The 23,286-nt window shown below is 42.6% G+C and overlaps 3 protein-coding genes across 7 annotated transcripts; all 3 read right to left on the bottom strand.

Moving 5' to 3' along the window:
* Window positions 1-1,515: 1,515 nt before the first annotated feature.
* Window positions 1,516-2,496, bottom strand: nppb (natriuretic peptide B). The gene is made up of 3 exons (XM_027011328.3): window positions 2,300-2,496; window positions 1,905-2,184; window positions 1,516-1,715 (listed from the first exon to the last, which is right to left on the bottom strand). The coding sequence occupies exons 1-3, from the start codon at window positions 2,414-2,416 to the stop codon at window positions 1,699-1,701; spliced, it is 414 nt and encodes a 137-aa protein (XP_026867129.1). The 5' UTR covers window positions 2,417-2,496; the 3' UTR covers window positions 1,516-1,698.
* A 2,106-nt stretch (window positions 2,497-4,602) lies between these two features.
* Window positions 4,603-5,780, bottom strand: nppal (natriuretic peptide A-like). The gene is made up of 3 exons (XM_027011327.3): window positions 5,446-5,780; window positions 5,039-5,348; window positions 4,603-4,902 (listed from the first exon to the last, which is right to left on the bottom strand). The coding sequence occupies exons 1-2, from the start codon at window positions 5,527-5,529 to the stop codon at window positions 5,046-5,048; spliced, it is 387 nt and encodes a 128-aa protein (XP_026867128.1). The 5' UTR covers window positions 5,530-5,780; the 3' UTR covers window positions 4,603-4,902; window positions 5,039-5,045.
* Window positions 5,781-16,168: 10,388 nt separating this feature from the next.
* Window positions 16,169-23,215, bottom strand: LOC113578202 (uncharacterized). Of its 5 annotated transcripts, none has more exons than XR_003410713.3 (9): window positions 22,178-23,215; window positions 20,710-21,823; window positions 19,737-19,871; window positions 19,437-19,611; window positions 19,009-19,107; window positions 18,117-18,208; window positions 17,703-17,843; window positions 16,975-17,271; window positions 16,169-16,845 (listed from the first exon to the last, which is right to left on the bottom strand). XR_003410713.3 is itself a non-coding variant. In XM_027011320.3 (8 exons), the coding sequence occupies exons 1-8, from the start codon at window positions 22,342-22,344 to the stop codon at window positions 17,041-17,043; spliced, it is 2,154 nt and encodes a 717-aa protein (XP_026867121.2). In that variant the 5' UTR covers window positions 22,345-23,215; the 3' UTR covers window positions 16,169-17,040. The 5 variants fall into 5 exon arrangements, 2 of the variants coding, with proteins under 2 accessions (XP_026867121.2, XP_026867122.2); XR_014118801.1 differs by having other exon boundaries at window positions 19,009-19,126; window positions 19,495-19,611; XR_014118802.1 differs by lacking the exon at window positions 19,437-19,611 and having other exon boundaries at window positions 19,009-19,126.
* Window positions 23,216-23,286: the final 71 nt, after the last annotated feature.

Below are 23,286 nucleotides of genomic sequence, written 5' to 3'. Positions count from 1 at the left end.
ACACCTCCGCTCTGATAAGGCAGCCCGGCCGATTTCCTCTTAAGTGGCTGCTTGGCGCTATATGATGTGCCTTTTCGTGCCAAGCTGTGCTAGGTGACCGGCATGAACACAGAAGGGTGCTGACCTCGAGAGCAGTTTCTGAGAGCAGAGCGAAAACATGGCGTATGTCGCCAGGCATGCATCCACTACACGTACCGCGCATCGTTGCCACATTACCTAAGACCTGATATATCCAGCCTAAACATGTAGTCTGGAAGAGAATGCTGGGGATGTTCCATATTTAGAGAACCCTTGTCTTGGTATTATCTTGTGAAATATCAAACCTAATGAGCTATCTTGACCTTTGGATGCAACTAATTATGGCAGAACAAGTAATCTTATTGTAAAAAGTAATACCACTTATAATGAATATTGTCACAAGAAGCTTTCAGCTGTACTAATCTAGTTGACGTAGTGGTTCCTCAGAGGGGAACTGTGGTGAGAATGTTGTCATGTACTGACACAGGCCTGTCACCAGTTATTGGAGTTTGAAGGCCCCAGTAGACCATAAAGGAAAGAAGAGCTTTTAAAAAACACCATTAAAACATTCTAACATTGCTAGATGACCAGCTGCCACTGCTGGCCTGTTAGAATCTGACCACATTGAGAGGTTCCCCCTCAGCTACATAACAATTAATTGCCATGCAGTGGGTGATGCAGATTAATCCTGCAAATGATCTGTGGTTGCATAGGAAGAATAGAGAATGTTCTTCACTAAACTCCAAACCCTCTTAATGACCATCAGACATGAGAGCAAAGCATGTTGGACTGGCATAAATGAACAGTGAAACTCCTCATCCTAAGATAGCGTATGTTGTCTGTTTGTATGTAGAGGGATGTAAGACCTACAGCGGCTACTGAGGTGTCCTGTGCAATAAACCTTTGTCCATCATCATTGATTCCCCACTCACCCACACACACACACTCACGCTTAATACTGCTGATCAAATATCTTATTTCAAAAATTAGTTACAGGGAGACAGAATTGCTTGTTTTGTGGAATTTATTGATTCACATTGGGGGAAAAAAAATGATTACCACTGTTGGTAAATGAGTAAGCTGTGCTATTTATTATTGATTGTGTTCAATCTGAACTACAGAACGATATTCACTGCGCTTGTTCGATTTCCCACTGCGATATGGAGCTTGTTCGCTCTCCATGGTGCTGAATGAAAAATGCAATGTTGCGCGTAGTGTCACTTCTATATTTCATTCCCCTAGGCCAGGGTTAAATACCGTACTGAAAACAGTTGTTATTGGGTCGTCGGCGTTATAAGAAGGCATAATCTGTAACCTATGTATTCCCTACATCTACCATCGCCCCTCATCCCCTTCTGTTTTAATATAATCACTGGGGTTTATGATCACGATGCCTCACGTGATTCACGCCTAACACATCCTGAACATGTGAGGGCAGGAAATATTGCTCACGGCGTTTCTTTTCACATTCACAGAGGCAGAATAATTGATAGTAAAACATTTTAAATGCTTTTATTGAATGTTTGAATTCACAGCTGACTATTGACCTAGCATTACATTAAGCATGTATATAAATATACGTACATATGTGAATGGTTCAATAAATATTCTAATAAATAAATGCACATTTAAAAATTAATTCGACGTTCAGGTAATGATCCAACAGTTGCGCTTAAGACTTCAATTCCTCTTTGAATCTGAAAAACAAAATAAGGAAGAGTTTGATAAACATGCGAGAGAGACATTTTAACTTGGGTATTTTCAGTTATTCCAGATGGCATGAAGACACTTGAAACTTAAATTGAGTTTAAAGCTTTTTTTAAACCCTGCACGTGTGTCTAAGGCCAGTTTACTGTCGTTCCGTGGCTACTTTTTCAGAAACTTACTGTGGCGTCCGATCGTATTGCATCCCAGCGATGACATTGACCCGATCCTGTCGAGTCTGCGGCTGAAACACCCGGAGTATCTCTTGGCGCTAGAGTCGTGTCGAACAGTCCTCAGGTCCCGGGCGGAGAGGTAGTCTTTCGCGTTGAGCTGAGGCTGTGCGCGGTCCTGCGCTTCAGTAAGGGCAGTTTTCTCCAGGTCTGGCACCAGTGTGTCGTCTTGCGGCCACGTCTGATCTTGTAACTTTGTCGGAATGGACTCTTCAAGTCGGTGGAGCAGAAGCTGCGAAGTTAATGGCACGTGCACGTTAAAAAAAAAGGTGTGGAGTGTTTAGGATGTGACTAGCAGAGACTTCACGAACGAAAACGATTTGCTTTATCGAGTCGACAGGTCTTACCTTTAAGACATCCATGTCTTCATTGGTCAAGGCCGCGCTTTGTAGAGGGACTGCGCACGTGATCTTAAAACCTAAGAGCAAGAAAAAGCAAGCAGAGGGAATGTGGAAGGGATGCATGTCTTTAAGAAAGTGTGCGAGCTTGTTATTCGAGTCTTTGCAGTGGTCTTGAATTCTCTCCGTTGTCTGTATATCCCCAATTGCGAAGACGGGCTCATTTATACTGTAAAGTCTGACACGCAAAGTTATGTGAGGAATTTGCCTGCTGCGTTCTAACACCTTCTAAGATAAAGTCTGTCGGAAATAAGTCCTTTTAAAGCTTTGTTATGGTAGATATGAAATGCCTTATGACATATTTTCTAATATACTTTGGAAGCTCGGGAAGTGACTGTAGTTCCCTGAAATTACGCACATATGATGACTGGAAGACTGCATGGCATTTTGGATTTATTAAGGACCAACGTTTAGAAAAAGCAGAATATCAAGGCTACCTATTGTTTCATTTCTTGTTTCATACTTCAAAAGAGCTAGGCAACTACCTAAAGTTTATTTTAGTTTATTAGCAAATACCATCTGCAGAAATTTCTACGACCCCTGCCTCCAAACCCCTTTCAGTAACCTTGGAAACTGATTTCGTGCAACCTCTTAGTCCATATGAATTACATCGTAATGTTACACAGGGCAGGGTTTAAATAATTCTCATACCATGCAGACCAAGTTTTAAAAAGTCCACAGGGCTACAATATAGTTTGCAGAGCATAAGCGTGTTTGTACCAATGGTGATTTTTGTTTTAGATTATTTATCTGCTATACACTCGGAGTAGGTTAGTACTGAACGCCATTAGTCAATTTACTTTTGGAACCTGTTAATCATTAGATTAGATGGAGTGTGGGGAACGTTTACCCATAAACAAACGGCCCAGTATGCAAGGATCAGATGATAAAGTACTTATTAGAAATTAATTGCCAATATTTGCATATGCCTTTATGTGTTACAAAGCTGGAGAAATTTCTACAACCCCTGCCCCAAACCCCTTTCAGTAACCTTGGTAACGGATTTCGTTCAACCTCTTAGTCCCCATGGATGACGTTGTGATTTTACACAGGTCAGGTTTTAAATGATAATAAATAAATTTTAGGTTATCCACATGATAATCTCTCTCTCACTCTCTCACACACACATTTTCTGTGTGTGTATCTTTCTGTATCCCTTATAATTTCAAAATTTCAATGTCAACATTGCGTATTATGCTTTAAAGTAAGCTTCGGATAATAAAATGCACACGTATTTAATAACCAGTAAAATGTTATTTATTTATTTATTATTACTAATCACGTGATCATTTTTATCACTAGTTGGATTCATTTCTGTGGTGATTCCGAGGGTGCGCTAAAGTAAGCTGTCACATGTCACCTGCCCCTTGAATTTGGGAAACATGGCCAATAAATCAGTACTTGTGCAAGGAGCTACATGCACGCCCACTGCGCGTCCACGCTCTCCTTACATCCTCCACACGTCTTTGGTCCGTCAGGGCCAGGCCGTTCTCCAGTCCTGCATGGTCTACCACTATGAATAAACGAATACGCTACAACTCCGAATAATAAAAAATCTTGCCTCTTCCTTTCAGTGTTCGGGAACATGGCCTACTGTAGGAGGAGCTTAAAGGCAACGTCAATATGCAAACACGTGCCTGCGAAACATTCCTCGCTTGCATTGAATTGGTTTTTGCTTGTTAGTAAATTCTTAATATAGATTACAGATAGATGAAGGAGCGAGAGTTTCTGAGGGCCGAATTTGTTGCAGTCATCTATTTAAATTTGACAGCACCTCATTGTCCTAAACGCAATCCCCTGACAAAGAGGTTCATTCGATGAGTGTATAAACTTTTTGATGTGTTCTTTAGTGTGGCAGGCTAAATTGCGGAGGCTTAACTTTAATAAACATCTTGACCGGTCTCTCTACAGCCAGTCTGTGCTGTCTCCTTTTTCATTGTATCAAGCGTCCAAGGTTGTGAGTTTTGCGCAACGGTTAAGAATCTGCGGACCACCTTGTAGGCCTAACGTACATGTAGTGTACTACGGGGATACACATATGCATATGGTGTTTTGCCGTCGTGTAGTGTATAATTTAAGAATGAAGGACTTAAGGTGTTTCAGTTTCTAAACTGTCGTAAGTTTAGTCGATTGATGATCAAAAAAGTCCTGACTGTGTTTGCACCAAGTTATGTTTTCTCCGTTTTACTGTCATTCAAAATTCTAGACATCTGTGTTGCAGGAACTGTTCGAAATTTACTCGTCATCACACGTATTATGCAAAATATTTATTTTGTCACAACATACACTCTATAACATTGATATATTTGGACAAGAAATAAATAGATACACTGAAGAAACAGTAAAAAGATGCAGATCATAGAATTAAAAAAAAATATATTTACAATTTACTATTCTACACAGTTACCACTGAATAAATAACACAAGAAAAGGCAGTCTGAGCACGAATCCACTGTAAACTTGCAGTCAAATATTTTGTTTAAAATAAAAAGCCCTGCCCGAGGAGTTCAAGTAAGGAGAGTTTCTGTGCCCTATTCCAGTACCAACGGGTCCTGTAAAAACGACATGAAACAAACGAATAACTAAAATGACAGAACATTTTTATTCTCGATACGATTATTGGTAACGTTTACATAGCTCTTATGTTTCCTTACCATATAGCCTGTTAATCGCTCTGCAGTGACATACCTGATGCTTAGCATCCCAGACCGCTAAAGGAACCGATTCGTTCTAGCCTAACGCCAAAGCAACTTCTCAGCCCTCCTTTCTTGAATCGACTCCATGAGCGTTTTGAAACAGAGAGAATGTCACCGAGAAGGCGCTCGATCGCGTTCTCCTTGCCCGCCAGCGCAGCACCGATCTCATCGCTTTCCCAAGGTCGCTCCGCATCCGCGCTTGGAGCGGTTCTCTCTGCATTCGCTTCTTTTGGCTCCATCTCGGACTCTCTCATTCCAAAATAAGGCATATTCGCTTCTTCCTCAAAAAGCTCTTTAAGGCTCTGTTAAGCAAAAACAAGCAACGACAGTTTCAGTGGCTCTTGGAATAATAATAATTAAAACATGTAAGTAGACCATCAGTTTGCAAAGACAACTCACCTGTAAATTGGAGACTGGTTTCGCCCCAACGACGTTCAAAAGTAGAAGTGAAAATATGCAGTAAGCAGAGACGTTGGCAATCATTGCGTTTCTATTGCTGGCTGGCCAGGTTTTGAACAACTGTGTTGCGCTCCTCACCTCGGCTGCCAAACCCCAGTCTCCAGGTGCGCTTCTTATATCTGACGTGATTTCGTCACGGGCTCCCCAAGAAATGATCAACCAGCAAGTCGGCAAGGGAGAGCGAATCAGTACGATTGCGGTTCCTTTTCATCAGAATCCCAATGACCCTGCGCCGAGATGGCGACGCGGAGGGGGCTCGCCCCAGCTGCCAGAGCGACTGTATGTCAAGTGGACAACGTAACCCACTTCAAGCTCGATGTATTGTCAGGAGAATCACATTCGATGGGTAATCTTTCTTCAGATATCATTACGTGTAGTATTCTTTCATAATAGCTCTGGTCAAGCCCATATGATGCTCCTCTTGTCAGGCATCCTGTGTCCCAAGTGACGCATAGATGTAACGGAATTTCCAAATCGGGTCACGTTTGCGCTGAATACATTTAAGTGATGCAATTCTGTGCTTCCCCCCCGAATAGCTCTTCTCCAATTACTCTGATGCCTTTCCTGTCAGATCGTGGTGTCCAAATCAGTATATAGTTCTAAAGAAACGTGCAAGTCAAGTTTGCAGAGAACCCATTTATACTATGAATTTAAATATTTTTGGAAGCGTGTGTAATCTGCCATGATGCTGGTCATTTCTTTAACACTGACAGTGCACAACCAAAATACGTTTTCACTCAACATGAGCCTTTAAAATCTGACTTTTTAAAAATCTGAATCTTTTGATAAAAGTTATAGTTAATTGTCATGTTTCACATTGGGCATCACATCACAAAGCGTCTGCCAGTATCTACAAGGGGCTTGGCCCTTAATAAGCCTGTCTTCAAATACCGATATATTGGGAGAATACAATGACAAAAATATACTGAATATAACTTGCCACACACTTAGCCTTTTCTGAGCCATAAGTAATGAAGTTATTTCATTATGCCAATTGTCTTTATTGTCACAGCCACCACTAAAAATCAACATGACAGTAATACCATCATGGACATTTAGGGAGTAATTCCACCAACTCCAGAACTCTAGTTTATCCCATGGTTGGTTATTAAGCTGTGTGTGAGGTGTATGAGGGCTACCCTGTACCTATTTCAGGCTCTCAGGTATCAGCTGGGCAACATGGGTCTCCAGAAGCACAGATCACTGAGCACTGCCCTTTTCATGATTAAGAGCCAAGGTGCTAATTGAGATTTTAATGGCAGGCCAGGCTGGAGCCTGTTTTGCACATCACTAGCCTCAACCACGGATCACCTGAAATGTCACGCACAGAAGATACCAGGCAGGTTGGGGAGTTTTTCACCCAAGGTCTGTAGGATCCAAACTTCAGCACAAATCAGTACCAGGGGTTTTTACATGCACACACATGGACATGCACAGAGAGAGAGAATCACTAAAAAATGACAATGGTCTTTTTTGGAGAGGAAAAAAGCTTAATGTTTTATGGAATTGCCATAACAGTGGATAGATGCTCGCCAGATGGGTTCACTAATTGTTTTCACTAATAGTTGTTTTGTAGGTGCCAGCAGACAGTGCAGCCCTAATCACTCCCTGTCTGTCTGTAGTCGTGCTCCAGTTCAGAGCTAGCAGGAGAGCAATGCCCATGCTGAGTCTGTCCGCCTCAGGGCAAAGGGGTTAAGGGCTGCCACGCTTCTGCTTCCCTAATGTGACAACAAAATGAAACTAAACCATAGCTGGTTAGCACCAAATACAAATTTAACTTCATCAGACAGACTAATATATAAAACGATGTGCCACACATAGCAAAGTTGCACATGTAAAAGGAGTTTAGACCTTCCCTCATCAACAAAAAATATTTGACGTAGTCTTCCTTCAATAATCCTCTTGATGCTCACGCAGATGGTAAGAAATGAATGTGTCAGCAATGATGGTTTTTTTATGTAGTCCCTAGAACTTAGCACAACATTAGCCGTGCCTGTATTCCAGATCAGGTCAGGAGTTGCTGCCGAACGCTATATTTATTTTCCATTGTCCTCCATTTTCCTCCTCCCAGTTTAGTCAGTCAAATTACCAATACAGCGGGCTGTGTCTCTACCCCTTGGCATGTCAGTACTGCTGACCCAGGACAAACCCTGGAGCCCTGATTCTTTCCTCCTCAACAATATATAAAGCCCGCCTTGCTGTCATTTTCAGCCAACATCTCTGAACCGCCCTGTGATGCCTCATTGCTGAACGCTTCATCGGGCTCGTGAGCAGGAAGACAGCCAGCAGGCTTGTGCTTGCCTGCGATGAGCAGAGGCGCGAAGGGCCCGTCGGCCGCTCGGTTCCCTTGACAACGTGACCGGTTCAGTCATCTGATGAGGCACCTCTGCAAAGCCACGCAGGTCTCTGGCTTGCTGCCGCATCCTTGGACCAGGTGCACAGATGTGTTATGGTAGATTCCAGTCTGGCAGATTGAAAGCCTTAGCCAGGCTTTGTCTTTTTCTCTTTCCAGTTCTTCAGTTTTAAACGGTTATTTAATGAATGCAGGCGGCCTTATGTTGTTTTAGGATGAAAACTGAGCAACATCATTTTGCAACGATGAAAAGTAACTTTGAATAACTTGTCAAAGTGCCAAATGACAGACGGAAGCTTGCAGGGTAATTCTAGTAATATTAGAGAGTGTATCTTCTTATAGGTAAAGGTATGTTTGAATATTACTGAAGTTTTAAAACTTCTACAGTGGGTATAATTATATTGTTGCTAAAATTACATTTGCTGAAAGTAGACAGACCTGTGTTCCACAGTTTAATTGTCACTGAGGGTAACCTTAATTTGCTTTGCCTACTTTAGCAGATTTTGACAGAAGGTAAATTATATTTACTGCATTCCTCTGTATGTGGGGTAAGGACTTCATGTGACTTCTGATGTTCATTTTCTAATAAGGACAGGTGATTTTATACTTACAGCTCACTTGTGACAGGCTACATAAAAGACAGCGGTCTGACTCACCGAATATTAAAATTAAAATTACTTCAGGTAGGTGAGTAAGATTATTGTTGTGAATTTTAGTGTCCTTTACCTTAATGGCCTTGTGTCTGGACATGTTCCCCTAACAAGCACTAATTTGGAGTTATTAATTAATAGAATCTACACTGCTTTCGTTTTGCTTATTTGTCCTCCAAGTTCAGCCTGGCAGAAGCTTAGATTTTCATACATGACCTTTAGTCAGGAAGTTTTGCCATAAACTTGCTGAAGCCACACGGGGACTCTCAGCCCAACCGATTCCAACCGCTCCGCGCAAATCTTGTCGCGCTGTTTACCGGCACTCAGCTCTTCGCCTGTCGTGTCATAGCACGCACGATCAGGGGACGGCACGACAGCAGGGGCAGTCTCGCTCCACTGTTGATGCTGTCTCCACGGCAACGTACCGTGGACGTGCACCGTGTCCGGGAGTAACGGTGTCGCCGGTGCTGTTATGTGACTAGTGCAGACGAGTTAGCAGCGGACTGTTGCCCAGCAGTCATTGCTTGTTTGTTTTTGTTTTTGTTTTTGTTTTTGGGGGGGGGGGGGGGGGGGGGGTTGTCTCATTTTATTGGGGTGAGCAGCGTGTTTTGTAGCCCACTCAGCGTGAGACGTTTGCGTGAGACTCTGACTTACTGTTTGGGTGCGTACTGACATAATACGAATCCATGACACAGTGTGAGTCAGGATTGTCCTGAATTTGTGAATGCCTGAGCACACCGGTCTTGATTCTAGGGCAATGAACACTCTTTTTTTTACAGCAGATCATGACCAGATGCAAATAAATCATTATTTTTTTAAGTAAATAAACAGTAATATACAGTAAGTGTATTACTGCGGTCCAAAAATTCCCTGAGAGAGGCCAAGAGGAAAGCGTTTCCTTCGAGGTTCTCCAAAAAGCGACTGGAATGCGTAACCTAGCTATCCAAAATATGAGAACTCTGACCCGCGGAATTACTCACACATATTCATGTCTCTCAGAGGAATCTTGCAGCTGATAATGTGAGACGGTCTGTCGTGCATGTCCTTCCAGAATTGAACCTGTCAGCAGCACGTTCGCACGCTGGATGACACCGCCAGTCTTATCACTGGGACGTAGCCACAATCCAGCAAGAATGTCACCTCTAATGAGCAGCTGTTGACCGGAGCAGTATACCAACATTTCCTTCCCCATTCACAAATCATTAAGGAGAGTTGCTAAAAATAACCAGGAAGGGCTTTTTCGAACGCGGCCGTGAAAGTCTGGTTGACGTTTAACCGTCTGCAAAAAGGCATTTCCTTCGGGTTTATTCTGGATTTCACTGCAGAGTAGCAATCATGACATCCGTGTAACGAATGATTAAACAGTCATCGCAGTCTAGGTTTACACTCATTGAGCTCTACAAGGCCCAAGGGAAAATGGCTAGATTCTGCTCTAAAGATGTTCATTAAAAGATCAATAACTGTTCGGCAAATCAAACTGTGGTCAGGGTGAACTCAAACTCAAACCCCCCACCCTATGTACCCCCACCCCCATCCACTCTATGTACCTCAAACCCCCCACCCTATGTGTAAAAACATTGATATGCTCTTTTATCTCCCAGGTTCTTGGTATTACCATGAAAATAAATGGTAAAACAAGCGAATTATTTGGTAATTAGTACAGGAAAATTATGTAACTACCAGGTACTTTTGAAAGACTTCAGAGAACTAGTTAAAAATAAGTTTTAGTGGAATTCACAAAGATCGCCAAAATGCAACTGGAGGCATATGAGAGGAGACCTTAATCTTGGTTTAAAAAACCTCGTAATCCAGTTTTAAATACCAAACTCTAAAATTAGATATTAATAAAATGCAATGTGATATCAAACAAGGACTGTAAATCAAAATCAAATTTTGTGTATATAGAGATTAGCTTTAAGAAATTCTGAAATAAAACATGATCATTCAAGATAAGTACCAGTGGATCTTAAAATGTTATTCCATTCCTGGAGCATGGACCCAACTTCCAAAAGAGCTGTTTGTGGTAACTTTTTTATTTATTTATTTAGTTAGTTTTACCTGAACCTGAATGGCCAAGTTAAACCTTGTTGAAGTGTCATTTGGGTGGCAGATGTAACAGCTACTAACATTTAGCACTGTGCTGTCTAAGATTGCTGCATTATGTCACATGGGGTACAGGAAAAGCAATGGTTTACCAGAACTCATGGAAAGGTTTGGTCCCACCCTGCGTACTTGGGCTCGCCACGGCAACCCATAGCTCCTCCTCATGGCCTGCACATTCCCGCCCACTCCGTTACATCATAACCCACGGATCTGCTGCTATCCATCCGGCTCCATTCCAGGCTGTTAAGAGGCCCCCGCATGACATGAGTGTTAAGCTATAACCTCTGTGCCATCGCCTTTCAAAGCGATAAAGCTATTTTAGCATAACTAAGACCTAATTCGATATATTTAGCCTCTGTTGGGGATATTTTTAAACCCAGTCGCTCAGATGGGGCCACACAAGTCCTCGTCGCTGTTAGATACCTGTTTGTTTGTTCATCGGCTTACCACTAAGATCACATTTTGCAATTATAAGTTCATATATGGAATCCACAGGGTCAGTTTTAGCTCGTCACGCAGACCCTTAATACAAAAGCTGCAGAGCATTCCAGTAACACCATCTGCAGTGACACTGTCACCATGCCGTGCTGTGGTGCTATCATAAAAAATTGACAATCTTATCTCTTTGTCTAAATGCTAGAAGACAAAGCAAGTGAAAAATGCAGTGAATGTTCCTTATTTCCAGTCAAACCAACCACCTCATCGTAATGCAGGCAACTGTGAGCCCACTTAGTTTCCATTCTCACACAGAAGGCCACGGTAATGTGGGAAACACTGCACCACAGAATGGGGACAGATAACTTGCTCATGGGGTTTTAATGAGTCGAGAATGACGTTGTTCCATTTGGGGGCCCATGCTATAGCTTGAGGCTCTTTTGTAGAGTATATCGACGAATGGGTAAGAGAGAAATTAACTAATTACCTAATAAGGCCCCCAACCTAGGATCCAGAAAGAGTGAAACGACTCTTTGTTCCACTGGTGTATAAACACCACCACCTCTAGTACATGCTGAAGTAACAACTATGGTGCTTTTAAGTTTACAGGGAAGGGCATGTGGGTTTAAATTCTTGTAGGCCTCCTGTAGCGTTCTACAAAAAGATGGGTCAAATGTATATTTCCACATTTTACATGTGGAAGTGTGTGTGTGTGTGCAAGTGTCTGAAGTGCCTACAACATTTGTAATGATGTTTTTTAACATTTTCCCATCTCACTGACTTGATCTTTAATGGCATAGACTATAGCCGAATGGAATAGCTTAAACATGCCATTTTTTTGTCACGGAATACATTTCTGGGTCGTCCTCGAGCCAAAATTAAGAGAAGGTAACGTAACCTCAATTCCCTCTTTGTTCCTCATATATCCCATTTGTTTCTCCAGTTGTACACTCAAGTGCTGCATAAATCCATTAGTGCTCCTGTAAGAGTCATTAAACTGTCTTTAGTGTTCCCGGTCCACTCCCCGGGAGCCTGCTGACAGATATGAATGTCTGACCGTGGGCTTCGAGCATCCCTGCCGTGGCTGATGTTGGAGCAGCAGTGTGTTCAAACGACAGAAAGAAGAAAGGAAAAAAAGATGCCAGGAGAAGACATGCATGTCCCCCAGGCCAACATCATCCTTTTTAAAATTCCACATTTCAAGGGCGAGCACGTGGACCAATCCTGGTAGTCATGCCATATACACACGGCAGTGGGCTCTTTAGGGCTTCTGGTTTCTTTCTCCTTTGTACATTTCCCATTCTTTATGACTAACGGTAGTGGTCACCTACTCTGCGACCTCCCATAATTCTTCGGGGTTTTGCAGGCTTACATCGCAGGCAGTGAGCCGGCGAGATGGTAATTAAGGGCACTCCGTTGTTCGTTTTGTGCGGAAGGGCGGGTACTCCTCTGGGCCGAACGTCTGGCAACCCTAGCCGTGCCATTTGGCCACAGAAGAACCATGAACGGGGGTGGTGGATAGGGACCTGCATATTTGGCCCTAACGTCCATCGCCTCGTGCCAGAGTGGCTGGTGCACTGCATTCCCACGTCTGCTGCCATTTTTGGGGTGGAATGCGATGCACCCCCCTCGCGCAGGGAGCCTGCACATGATGGACTCACTCTGCAGACGAATGCGCCGAAGTGATTGGAGTTAAAATCCCACCGTGAAGAGTCCTCTCTAGCACTATTCTTTTCTTTAGAATGGTCTCTTGTTTTAGCGCAGACTTATTTCTCCCATATAATGTGATGCATTTAGGTAAAAGGATGTGACATTTGAAGCAATGATGCTTCCGTACAGGTGAAAGAGGGAACCCATATTTATTTATCGGACCTGTGCTCTTATGAAGTGGATGTGAAATCATGAAGTCCATATTTGCCTGAGGGGGAGAAGAATGTTTTGCCTTTAAAGCATTATTTGGACAGTGGCCTCATCTGTATGGTCACCATGGTGATGTACTTCATACTAGTGCAGGAAGGTACCAAGCCTTATTGCACTGGTGTGTGAACATGCATTAACCTGCCCTTTAAAACTGGATAGGCATTATCTGCTGCAATATGCTGGGTTTACAGGGAAGTCCGCAAAGCTGCCGCGGGGAAGTATTGTCTATGACCATATTGATTAGGAAATTTGCCTTTTGCAGTATTGAATATGAAATGTCAGTGGTTGTCTCCTGTTTAAAGATCATACTGCAAGAACAACGTGTGAAGTTCAGCTCTGCTCCTTTAACCATTTAAATGGATACGCCAGAATGACAACACATACATCTGCAACTTCTCTGCAGCAAGAGGATTGAGTGTGTGAGCTACGCGCCGGGAAACAGTCATCCTAGGGAAGAGACACGTAAAATGCTAAAACGTGCAGATACTCGGCTGAAAATCTATTAATCTGAAACTGTTTACATGATACAGGTGGAGAGGGTGGAGTGTCGATGCCGTATCTTGTTGTGTGAGGTTTTGGTGGGCTATATCAGTGTGCAGAAGGGAAAGAGCTGTTTCTGGTGGCCATGGGGTTTGGAGGAAGGGCACACACAGATCCCCTGCCCCCTGTGACAGCTATATTATCTATTGGAATGCGCACCGAGTCATTTCCAATAATGACGACGCCAACTCCCACACCTCCAACCAAGTGAGTGTGGCTGACATGCAGAGAGAGGAGAGAGAGAGAGAGAGAGAGAGAGAGAGAGAGAGAGAGAGAGGAAGAAAGGGAGGGTGATAGACAAAGAGAAATTGTTGTTAGCTTGACACAGAGACCCTGTATTCAATAAGATGTGACATAGAGGTTAATTGCTGAGCTAATAATTTTAATTAATGTTGTTTCCTTTGACGTCAGTAAATATAACAATAGAAATAATAAAGTATGCATGGGAGGGTCTCAGAGGGAGAACAGTCCCTCCAGTTAGCCTTTCATAACGCATGCTCTTTTCATGACTCGCAGGGTCTCCTTTGTAGAAAAAGGGGGAAATAATTGCGTGACTATCAGTTACAAGGACAAGCTCTGAGTCAAACTCAACCCTCTATACGCTGCTCTGTTGTACTTATTGAAAATGCCTCTCAGAGCCTCCTTCAATGGGAAAATCCTCAAAGAAAAGCACTAAAGCCCTACTAAGTACTTTTAAATCCTCTCTGACTCATTGAGTTGCACTGTTTTACCTTGACTTGGCTTAGCAGTATTCAGACTGTGCCCACAGACTTGCCTCAAATGGACAATGAGGAAAGAGACACACACACACACTTATATATAAATCTCTCATGTCAAAACGAGTTGTTCTATGGAGTGATCTGAGGTCTTTTCTAAGCCAAATGTGTCCTCATATTTAATTTCTCCTTCACACTCAGTCTTTGAAGGCTCTTTCTTGCATGTGAAATCACTCAAAGGTTAAACCAACATTGTCCCCTAGTGTACAATGATAGAACCAACTGCATACCAGTGTGGGCCATGGTAACACCGGAGACGGTTAGCTGCTAACATTTATTTGGTTTTATTAAGTAAAACTTTAAAGAATATCAATGGACAATATTTTAGCGTATTAATTACTTCTGAATGAGGGAATGTCATTTTAATTTTCTGTTACTATCTGTCTTGTGGGCTGTTAGTGAGAATAAAGGTTTCCTCCAGAAAAGTATAGGTATGTGTAAATATTTTCATAACTGTGGATTTCTTAAGGAAGTCATAGACGATGCCTTTGCTTTTATTGAACCTGTTCAGAGAATGGATGCACAGACCTATAAACAATCTACTGTTAAAGGTTCCCTATTGTGGAAAACCGAATTTCCCTTATTTTACTGACATAAAGAATTTTGAAATAATATATAATTATTGTTAAAGTTTCATAACACACCGTTCACTCCACAAGTACATGCAGTCTATAGATGGGATCTAAGATGCAAAAAAAGCCTGCTTTGAAATGACTGTTTCTCTGAGGCCATGGAACAACCCATTAACATATCTCCACCTATTCTGTCCTGCCCACCTACATTGCAGTTATCAGCTTTGAGTGCTTTTTAAATGAGGCACAATACAGGACAACCAATAAGAACAGAGATCATTTATTTTCTATCCATCTTAAAGGTGCACTAACAGCCTGTTTAATTCTATGGGATAAAGAGAGGTTGGAAAATGGTCATATAATAATGAATTATGACTGTTTTTGGAACATAAAGCCACATAAATATTGTAAGTAGATATTAAGGAAAAACTTTAAATGTTATTCTAAAATCTAAATAGAATTATGATTTTGTGTGTGTGTGTGTGTGTGTGTATGTGTGTGTGTATGTATATATATATATGTATGTATATATATATATATATATATATATATATATATATATATATATATATATATATATATATATATATATATATATATAAAATTCTGGGGGAGAAAATCAAACAAACCATTTTTCGAAGGCACTTTATCTTTTAGTTACCATCATAATCATAATCAGGTTTGGTTCATTTATAACCAAACCATATAGTTTATTATATATATACACACACACACACACACACACACATATATATACATACATATTATAGTATATAATATCATATATTTTGTTACTTTTTTGCACTACTCTGAAACCCTATTTTAAAAACACCACATTCATCATATTTCTGGCAGTGAGATGACTTGACTTTTGCTGATGAGCTAATGATAACTCCATTTTACTCCATGTGCGCTAGCTAATGGACCACCCCCCACCCAGTAACCGCCCGCCCGCCCTAGTAGTTCACATCCCCCCTCACGCTTACACGCTCCTGGCTCGGATGGCTGGAGGTAGTGGGAGCGGAGTGTGCCTCAGCCGGGCAATTAACGGCAGCCTTCATTTGACAGGAGCACAATGGCTCCTTCCGGGCCGGTGCCTGAGTCTTTTCGCGGTGTATTATTACGGGGCTCCCTTTCCCACATCCCCCTTCTTCTGAGGGCTGGGACCTTCTCCATAGAATTGCATTCCAGTCCCACTAATGAAGCTCATTTAGTTAGTGGGCTGTGAAGTCGGGGGTGGAGGGGTGTACGATGACGCCGACCGAGGCAGAGCTGACCCAGGCGAGCAAAGCAGGACACAAAAGCTGCAGGAGCGTCGTTTCTACGCATTTAATAAGTCTTCTAGAAGGTTCTAAACAAAAGACACAACGAATGGCCATTTTGATGAACTAGCTCTGTTATATGTATGGAAAGGATGACAATCACTTAATTTAGAAAAAATAAAAGAACAGGATAAACACACCCACAGTGGCTAATAGATAAAAGAAACAATGTTCATTGCACAGTCGAAAATAGCATCATAGCCAATCAACAGGCAGCATAAAGCTTAGAAGCAAAGCAAAATGGCTAAAGGTATACTGTAGTTTTAAATTAGATCTATGCACTCCAGGACAAAATGATTCACTGTTTGGGCTTACCAGCAGAAACACCAGCTTGGTGAAGCCACGGATCTTTTAAAACTGAACTTTTTTTTCCCTACACATTTACATTTACAGTATGTGGCCCACGCTCGAAGCCAGTGTGTCTTACGTATTCATCACAATGACTGTGGTGTGTGCTCCCTGGGATAATGTTCACTCACTGCGCGTGACTAAATAAAGAGCTTTTTCTCCCCCCAGTCAGTTTGAGATGAGCTACTGCAGTTCAGTTGATGGCAATGCTTAAAACGGAGGGTATGGCAATTCAAGGTAGAAACACAATAATAGCTGGTGCTTTTGTGCTTGGCACTGATCCTGCTATACTTCTGGTTATTCCAGAAATAGAGGGCATGCCTAGAAAACAAAACAAAAAAACAAACAAATCATTTGAGCCTCTATTCTCGTTCCTGACTGAAGCACCTTTCATGTGTCATATGTTTATAATAGTCATCAAGCAGAACGTGTATGCATAAGAGGCATTACCTCATGGATCCATGTTCAGAAATCCAATAGAAAAAGCCATGGGTATTTTTTTTAAGTCATTCCAGTTTAGCAGTGTGGCACCAGGCCTGGCAGTAGCGCCTCTCCGTGGCTGTGTGGGCCAAAGCCGCCCTCCTCACCCTGCAACGGGCTAACCCCAGAACCTGGTGCTCCGTAGCCATCCGGCTGGCTCTCCACCTGGGCCGACACGCACACGGTGCCCTCAAAGCCCTCCAGCCTGGGCCGAGGCTCGGCCGCAGGGACCGGCGTGGTGCTTCCGCTCTGCACCATCACACTAGACTGCGAGATCCACGCGAAGGGAAAAGAAATTCATATGTTGCATTAGAGAATCTTGGCTGCTTGGCCAAAGTGAAGAGTTGTTTTCCAGCCTTTGCACAGAGCTTGAGGAGTGCTGTAGCTTGTTGTTTTTAGCTAGGCACGGTAAATGCCTTTCTACCGAATCAGCCAGTGAGCTCCTCCACAAACCAGTAAAGTAGGTCTGATGACTTCTAATATAATGCTTCCCCTGCATTGCCCACACACATCAGTAACTTCACGAAATTGTGTTCCTTTGACCTTCCCTTTGAGCATCACTGTGCAAAAGGCAATTCTCTTCTTCACGCACACACTCTTCTCAAACACATCTGATCGGACTTGACCCCAAAGTGCTAAGTCCTTCATTAGCCTTTATAAGCCTGAATTCTCAGGTATCCCTATACAGGCTTACTCACATTGCCCACGGAGACGCTGCTCCCTATCAGTGCCTTCTTCTTTCTGGAGAGGTTGGGGTTCCAGTGGCAGACCAGACTGTCGTTCTGGACACTGTAATTTTTGTGACCAATCAGCCAATAGGTGTTCATTTTTCCTTTGCCCTGAATATGATTGAGGGAGAAATAGAGGTGAAGAGATATTTATGGAGATATCTTAATTTCATCACTCTCATATTAATGAAATATTTTTGCTCAATAAATTAATAAAATTAATGTAACTATACCACTCAAAGCATATATGGTATGGTACTGTAAGTCCAGAGGAAGATTCTGAGCAGTTTCATGGTGGAGGGCTCCCTCTAGTGTTCAAAAACTCAACCGTACACCTTTAAAGTCACCATACAGACCAGCTCATATAGCAGAAATGACTCTCACCTTCACCTCAATCTCTCCCCTTAGTTGGAGCTCATATGCATTGTCCTTCATCAGAGCCAGGTATGTTGCTGAGCTCGTATGGATCTTCTGAGCTACAATAAACCAGAGGATACCATCCTTCAATGGCCAGTGCACTTTTTTAGGTTCTTTCTTATAATAAACATTATTTCATTAAAATGGATTCACCAAATGGTGTAAACCCTTAAACTCTAAACATTGTAACTACATACCTTTCATATAAGTTTCAGTCATTACTAAACAATTCATAAAATTTCACTCTCTATATCAGACTGGTTCATGATTTATCTCATGTTAAAAGGGCACACGGTTTTATGCAAGGGGAAAACAAGACCTCTTTGATGTACCAAAGTAAGAGTGAATGAAGAACAATTCAGCCATGACTGAAATGGCTGTCTGTCACTATGGTGATGTAGTGACTGAAAATATTCATGAACACTACGGCGGCAGTAAACACTAAAGCTGATTAAATGTGTCCTGACACGACATCAGTGGGAAATCCCAGTGGGTTCACATGTAGTGCAGTAAGCAGCATTAAAATCTCATAACCATCAGAGGTTCACCAGTTATCTGGCAGAAAAAAAAATCTACTTCTTGAAAAATGTCAAGAGATGAGCATGTTATGGGCCACATATCAGAGAAGTCTTCTAGAACACTGCCAGACCGCATCACTCAAAAGACATGCCAACGGACACGGAGCTGGAGACTACTGATTTTGTGAGGGGTGTGTTTTTAATTTAATTTGTATTTTTGTTGTCTGGTGTTTTTTTGTTACTGCTGTTATTATTAACAGTAACCTAACACATTGTTATGTCACTGTTAATAATAAAAACTATATTCACAATAAACAAGCTGTTCCAGAAGGTATACGTACGCAGACTGGTGGACTCCATTCTGGAGGCGGTGTTTACAGTGTCTCCGAACAGGCAGTACCTGGGCATCTTGTAGCCCACAATACCGGCTACACATGGGCCTGTGGCACGAAAGAAAAGCTACAAGATATTCCCCGACATGCTCATAAAGACAACAAAGCCCCTCAAAATCTAAGGAAAGAATCAGGAATATGCTATGTGATCTAGATTACTTGACATCAGTGTAAGTTTACATGTACCACCTGCATGTCTTATACGCTATGAGACGTGTATTGCTTTGATGTGACAGAAGACGCAAATAATATTGTATTCATTGCCTAAATGTCATTCAGTTCGGAAACTCATTTCTTTCACTTAGATATGTATTCAAAACAATGATAAAACATGTAAGGTTACAACCCATGACTTCCTTTCTCGAAGTCCCACAAACCTGTGTGTATGCCAGCTCTGAGCTGAAGGCGTTTACTTTGCATGTGGGGTATGGCCACCTGTCTCACAGCCGCCACCAGGTCCAGGGACATCTTGGCGATCTCGTCTGCATGCCTGTCCCCGTTCCTCTCTGGAAGTCCACTCACCACCATGTATGCGTCACCTATAGTCTCCACCTGTTCCCCAACAGCACGGCAGCATCCGCCGTTTGAAACGGACACCGCCCATCTGCTTAAGCTTGGCTTGTGACGAGGGGTGTGAGCAGAATGACAAGTTTCACGCTGCAGATTGCGCGAGTTACCTTGTATACGTCGTAGGAGTCGATGCGTGTGTCAAAGCACATGTAGAGGTTGTTTAGCATCTCAACCACTTGCAGTGGAGTGCAGGAAGCTGATATAGCAGTGAAACCCACGATGTCAGAGAAGAAAATGGTCACCTGGAAAGAAGCCTGTGTGTTAGAAAAAAACATCTAGAACCGTCGCATACATTCTATACAAGCGCAAATCAACATACAGCCGCACTGTGACAATGCGGACAATCAAATCAGTCTTAAATGAACGTATGCACAAATGAATCAGTCATACGTAAGTACGTAAGTACAGGATAAAAGAGCATTCATAATGCTGCATTTAGCTGAAATTAAATGCTTTCGTTTCTGTGTTACATTGACCAAATTAAAGCTCCCATCTCTCTGGCTCTCTGTTCCTGCAAAAGTCTAAGCTACACAAGATGGGAATAAAAGCGTGAACCCTAAATGTCACCCTACAGTTATCAATATATATTTGCATTACTGAGTGCATAGACTATCTAGGTAAAGACCATGCATGGTATAACAGAGAGTGAAATGAAAATGGACATCTTCTGCAAAATCAACCCTCCATGAGAGACACCCAATTTCGCCCGTGTCCCTCATAAGCTGTTTTATCTCCTAATGAATATGGAATACCATAATTACAGGCAATTACTGCAACAATAAGAACAAACAAAATGGGAGCATGTGTTGCTTCTGTATACTACAATCTTGCCAACATATCTAATGAATATGGACTCGTTTGCGAACACTGATTTGATTTGTTAAAGGCAGAGGAATAGCACTGACCCCTTTCCCAAGGACTAGCCCTGTTTCCTAGATGTTATGTGAAAAAAGCACATGCAGTCTAGTTGAACTCCAATCCAGTTCATTGCTTCACAATGTTCTCACTATAGTTTGCAGCATAGGTTAGCACTGAGTTTAGCCCAAATACTGCATAATTATTTTCCAGGAGAGCTCTTACACTCTCGTAGCTCTCGGCATCTACGTGTTGTTTTTTGCGGAGCTGCTTGGCCACAGTCTTGGGCAGCATCTGGTGGAGGAGATCCTCGGCCAGGCGCCTCTGGGTTTTCAGGTCCTCCGTCTTCTCCCGGAGGTTGTGCGCATAGCCCTGGATCCACTCCGTCATCTGCTTGAAGGAGAGCAGCACCACGGGGTAGATGACGCAGGTGATGGTGAGCAGGCACACCTTCAGGCTGACGCCCGAGGAGACGTCCCGCCACTTCAGGGCCAGGGTGGCCGTGGCCTTGGTCAGGAAACAGTGCCGCACACTGGCCAGGGAGTGAATGAGTGTGGAGGATCCTTCTGGAAAGGAGCCAGGCCTGTAGATGAAGAGGAGGAAGCGGAGGTCTTTCGGGATGGTTTGGTGGAGATCAGCGTTCTCTCTCCAGCAGCTCTGGAAGCTCTCGGACATGTTCTGGAGGACTGACAGAGCAGCCACTGTTTGTGACCATTCCTGCTGGAATTCTGGTCCACCAGCACCCAACATCCATTGATAGTTCAGTTCCTGGAATGTAATGAGAAGTTTCAGGGCGAGCACGTCCGCCCAGTCTGGACTGTGCTTCAGAAGCCCAATGTCCACATCTTTGACACCTGATGAGACTAATATCTTTTCGATCACCAGAGTGAAAACAGGGGTCCCATTGCCTCCCCTGTGCTCATCTCTCCACGTCATATTGCCGAACTCCGAAATATCGGACCAAAGCTTCCGACAAAACTCGAAGAGCTCTGCGCCACATGGCCGCCCCAGTCTGTCTGTTTCTGTCCCCGAGCAGTGGCTACTGACCAGCGACAGGACATCAGATGGGCAGCCCGTGACCACCTTGAGCTCACCATGAGCACTCCCTCCCTCCAGGCAGGCGTTTCTGGCCGCCTGAAGCTCGGCAGTGAGTTGGAGCACAGCACGAGTCCTGCACGAGACCAGCTGGCTCGCGCAGCTCTGAGCGGCCTGCCACCGAGACAGGCTGAAGCTGAAGTCCATGGCCACAGCACAGAACAGAGCCAGGAAGGACACCACGCAGGCAACCAGGATCCTGTGAACTGTGCGATTGCTTTGGCCACAACCAGGCAGAGAGACACTGTGAAGAAAGGAAATTATAGACATGTCAGGTTGAAGCAATGACATCAGGCTTCACAGAAAATATAGCATCGCTGTAGTAAAGAAAAGTATAAATGACACATGATTATACAATGTTATTTAAAATACGGCCAAAGCATATATAGCTAGGCTCCAATATTAATCAATCAATATTAATTCATCAATATTAATTCATCAGTTGCCATAGATTACTGGTTAGCATGAACTATGTGAAAAAACATGAAAATGAGAGGAAATGGTTGAAAACCATCAACAGAGATGTTTTAGGAGATTTTTTACACAATTATTTGAACTGTTGCACGTTTTGTATTTAAGTCAAGGTTCAATCTGTTACCTGCAAATATCACATTCCCCTTCCGTCTCTTCTTGGCCTTTGGGTAAAAATCTTTTTCGAGGCTTATGTTTTCTGCTGTGGATTTTAGTTAAAGTGCCTTTTAAAGAGGTCGATGACAAGGTCCCAGAGGCGAAACAGTCCTTCTTCATGTGTTCCAGGGATGACATGAGATCCTATGTTACATGAATCGACTGCAAGTTGTTTATGCAATGTATCCACCTCCGCGTTAATAGAACTTAATAGTTAATAGTTGTTTTTTTGTCGTTATTGTTTTGTAAAATATGTCTTCATTTCGTACATTCACGCAGCCACGTTCGTCGGCTTGGCTGGGCATGACAGAATGCAATCTGTGACGCAGGGTTGGTAATTACACAGTCCGGGTTCGGATTGCATGTTGAGCCGAATGACGAGTTCCTAAGAATATATTGTACCCACCGGTAAACATATTTTGTGACTTTTTTTGTTTGTTTTATTTTGTTTTATTTTTTTCCAGATTTGCATTAGGCCTCAGTTATGTTTTAATTTGGGCATAATGTAATACACTGGAATTATATTTAACTTGTTTTAAGATCGTATATATCTTGTATTAAGGTCTCATTCTTAGCCTAACACTCAGTGTTCGAAACGTTCTGATCTTACAACACTACTGAAATTGCTTTTAGGAACATTAGGAACATAATAGTCGTTCATGATGGGTGGTGGAAATCAATGTAAGAAGTAGCCTAAGAAAATATGCTTATGGCGATTAGAAATCAACGAGATCACAGAAGCCCCGGCGAGCTCAGTAAAATATCAAGTGAGTTCACCATCCGCCTAAAATGAATGAATGAAGTTAGATTTATATAGCACATTTCAAGGAACCCAAGATCGCTTTACAGGTAACACACGCAGCTTTTACGTCAAAACACGCCGTTTTTGGCGATAAATATCTTTTATTTACCTATTTCGTTACTAGACTCATCTTTTTACGTTTAAATGATACGTATACGTATAATTGTTTTCTTTTCATCAACAATTGGCTGATGAGAAGCCTGGCATCTTTTGATACTGGGGGAAAAACCCTACAGCATTAATCTTCACTTTTGCAGAATACTGCAAATACATTGAAG

This window comes from Electrophorus electricus, chromosome 20 (assembly GCF_041902795.1).
Source record: "Electrophorus electricus isolate QZ-2024a chromosome 20, ASM4190279v1, whole genome shotgun sequence".
NCBI classification, from domain to species: domain Eukaryota; kingdom Metazoa; phylum Chordata; class Actinopteri; order Gymnotiformes; family Gymnotidae; genus Electrophorus; species Electrophorus electricus.
Note: the sequence above shows the minus strand (reverse complement) of the source record. Positions and strands in the feature narration are given on the sequence as shown.

Coding starts and splice junctions, on each gene's coding strand:
- nppal (XM_027011327.3), bottom strand. CDS start 5,529: ATGATTGCCAACGTCTCTGCTTACTGCATATTTTCACTTCTACTTTTG. Junction 5,349..5,445: donor AACCAGTCTCCAATTTACAG/GTGAGTTGTCTT, acceptor TTTGCTTAACAG/AGCCTTAAAGAGCTTTTTGA.
- LOC113578202 (XM_027011320.3), bottom strand. CDS start 22,344: ATGTCATCCCTGGAACACATGAAGAAGGACTGTTTCGCCTCTGGGACC. Junction 21,824..22,177: donor GGGGAATGTGATATTTGCAG/GTAACAGATTGA, acceptor CTTTCTTCACAG/TGTCTCTCTGCCTGGTTGTG. Junction 17,844..18,116: donor GGGGAGAGATTGAGGTGAAG/GTGAGAGTCATT, acceptor AATCATATTCAG/GGCAAAGGAAAAATGAACAC.
- nppb (XM_027011328.3), bottom strand. CDS start 2,416: ATGCATCCCTTCCACATTCCCTCTGCTTGCTTTTTCTTGCTCTTAGGT. Junction 2,185..2,299: donor AAGACATGGATGTCTTAAAG/GTAAGACCTGTC, acceptor TTAACTTCGCAG/CTTCTGCTCCACCGACTTGA.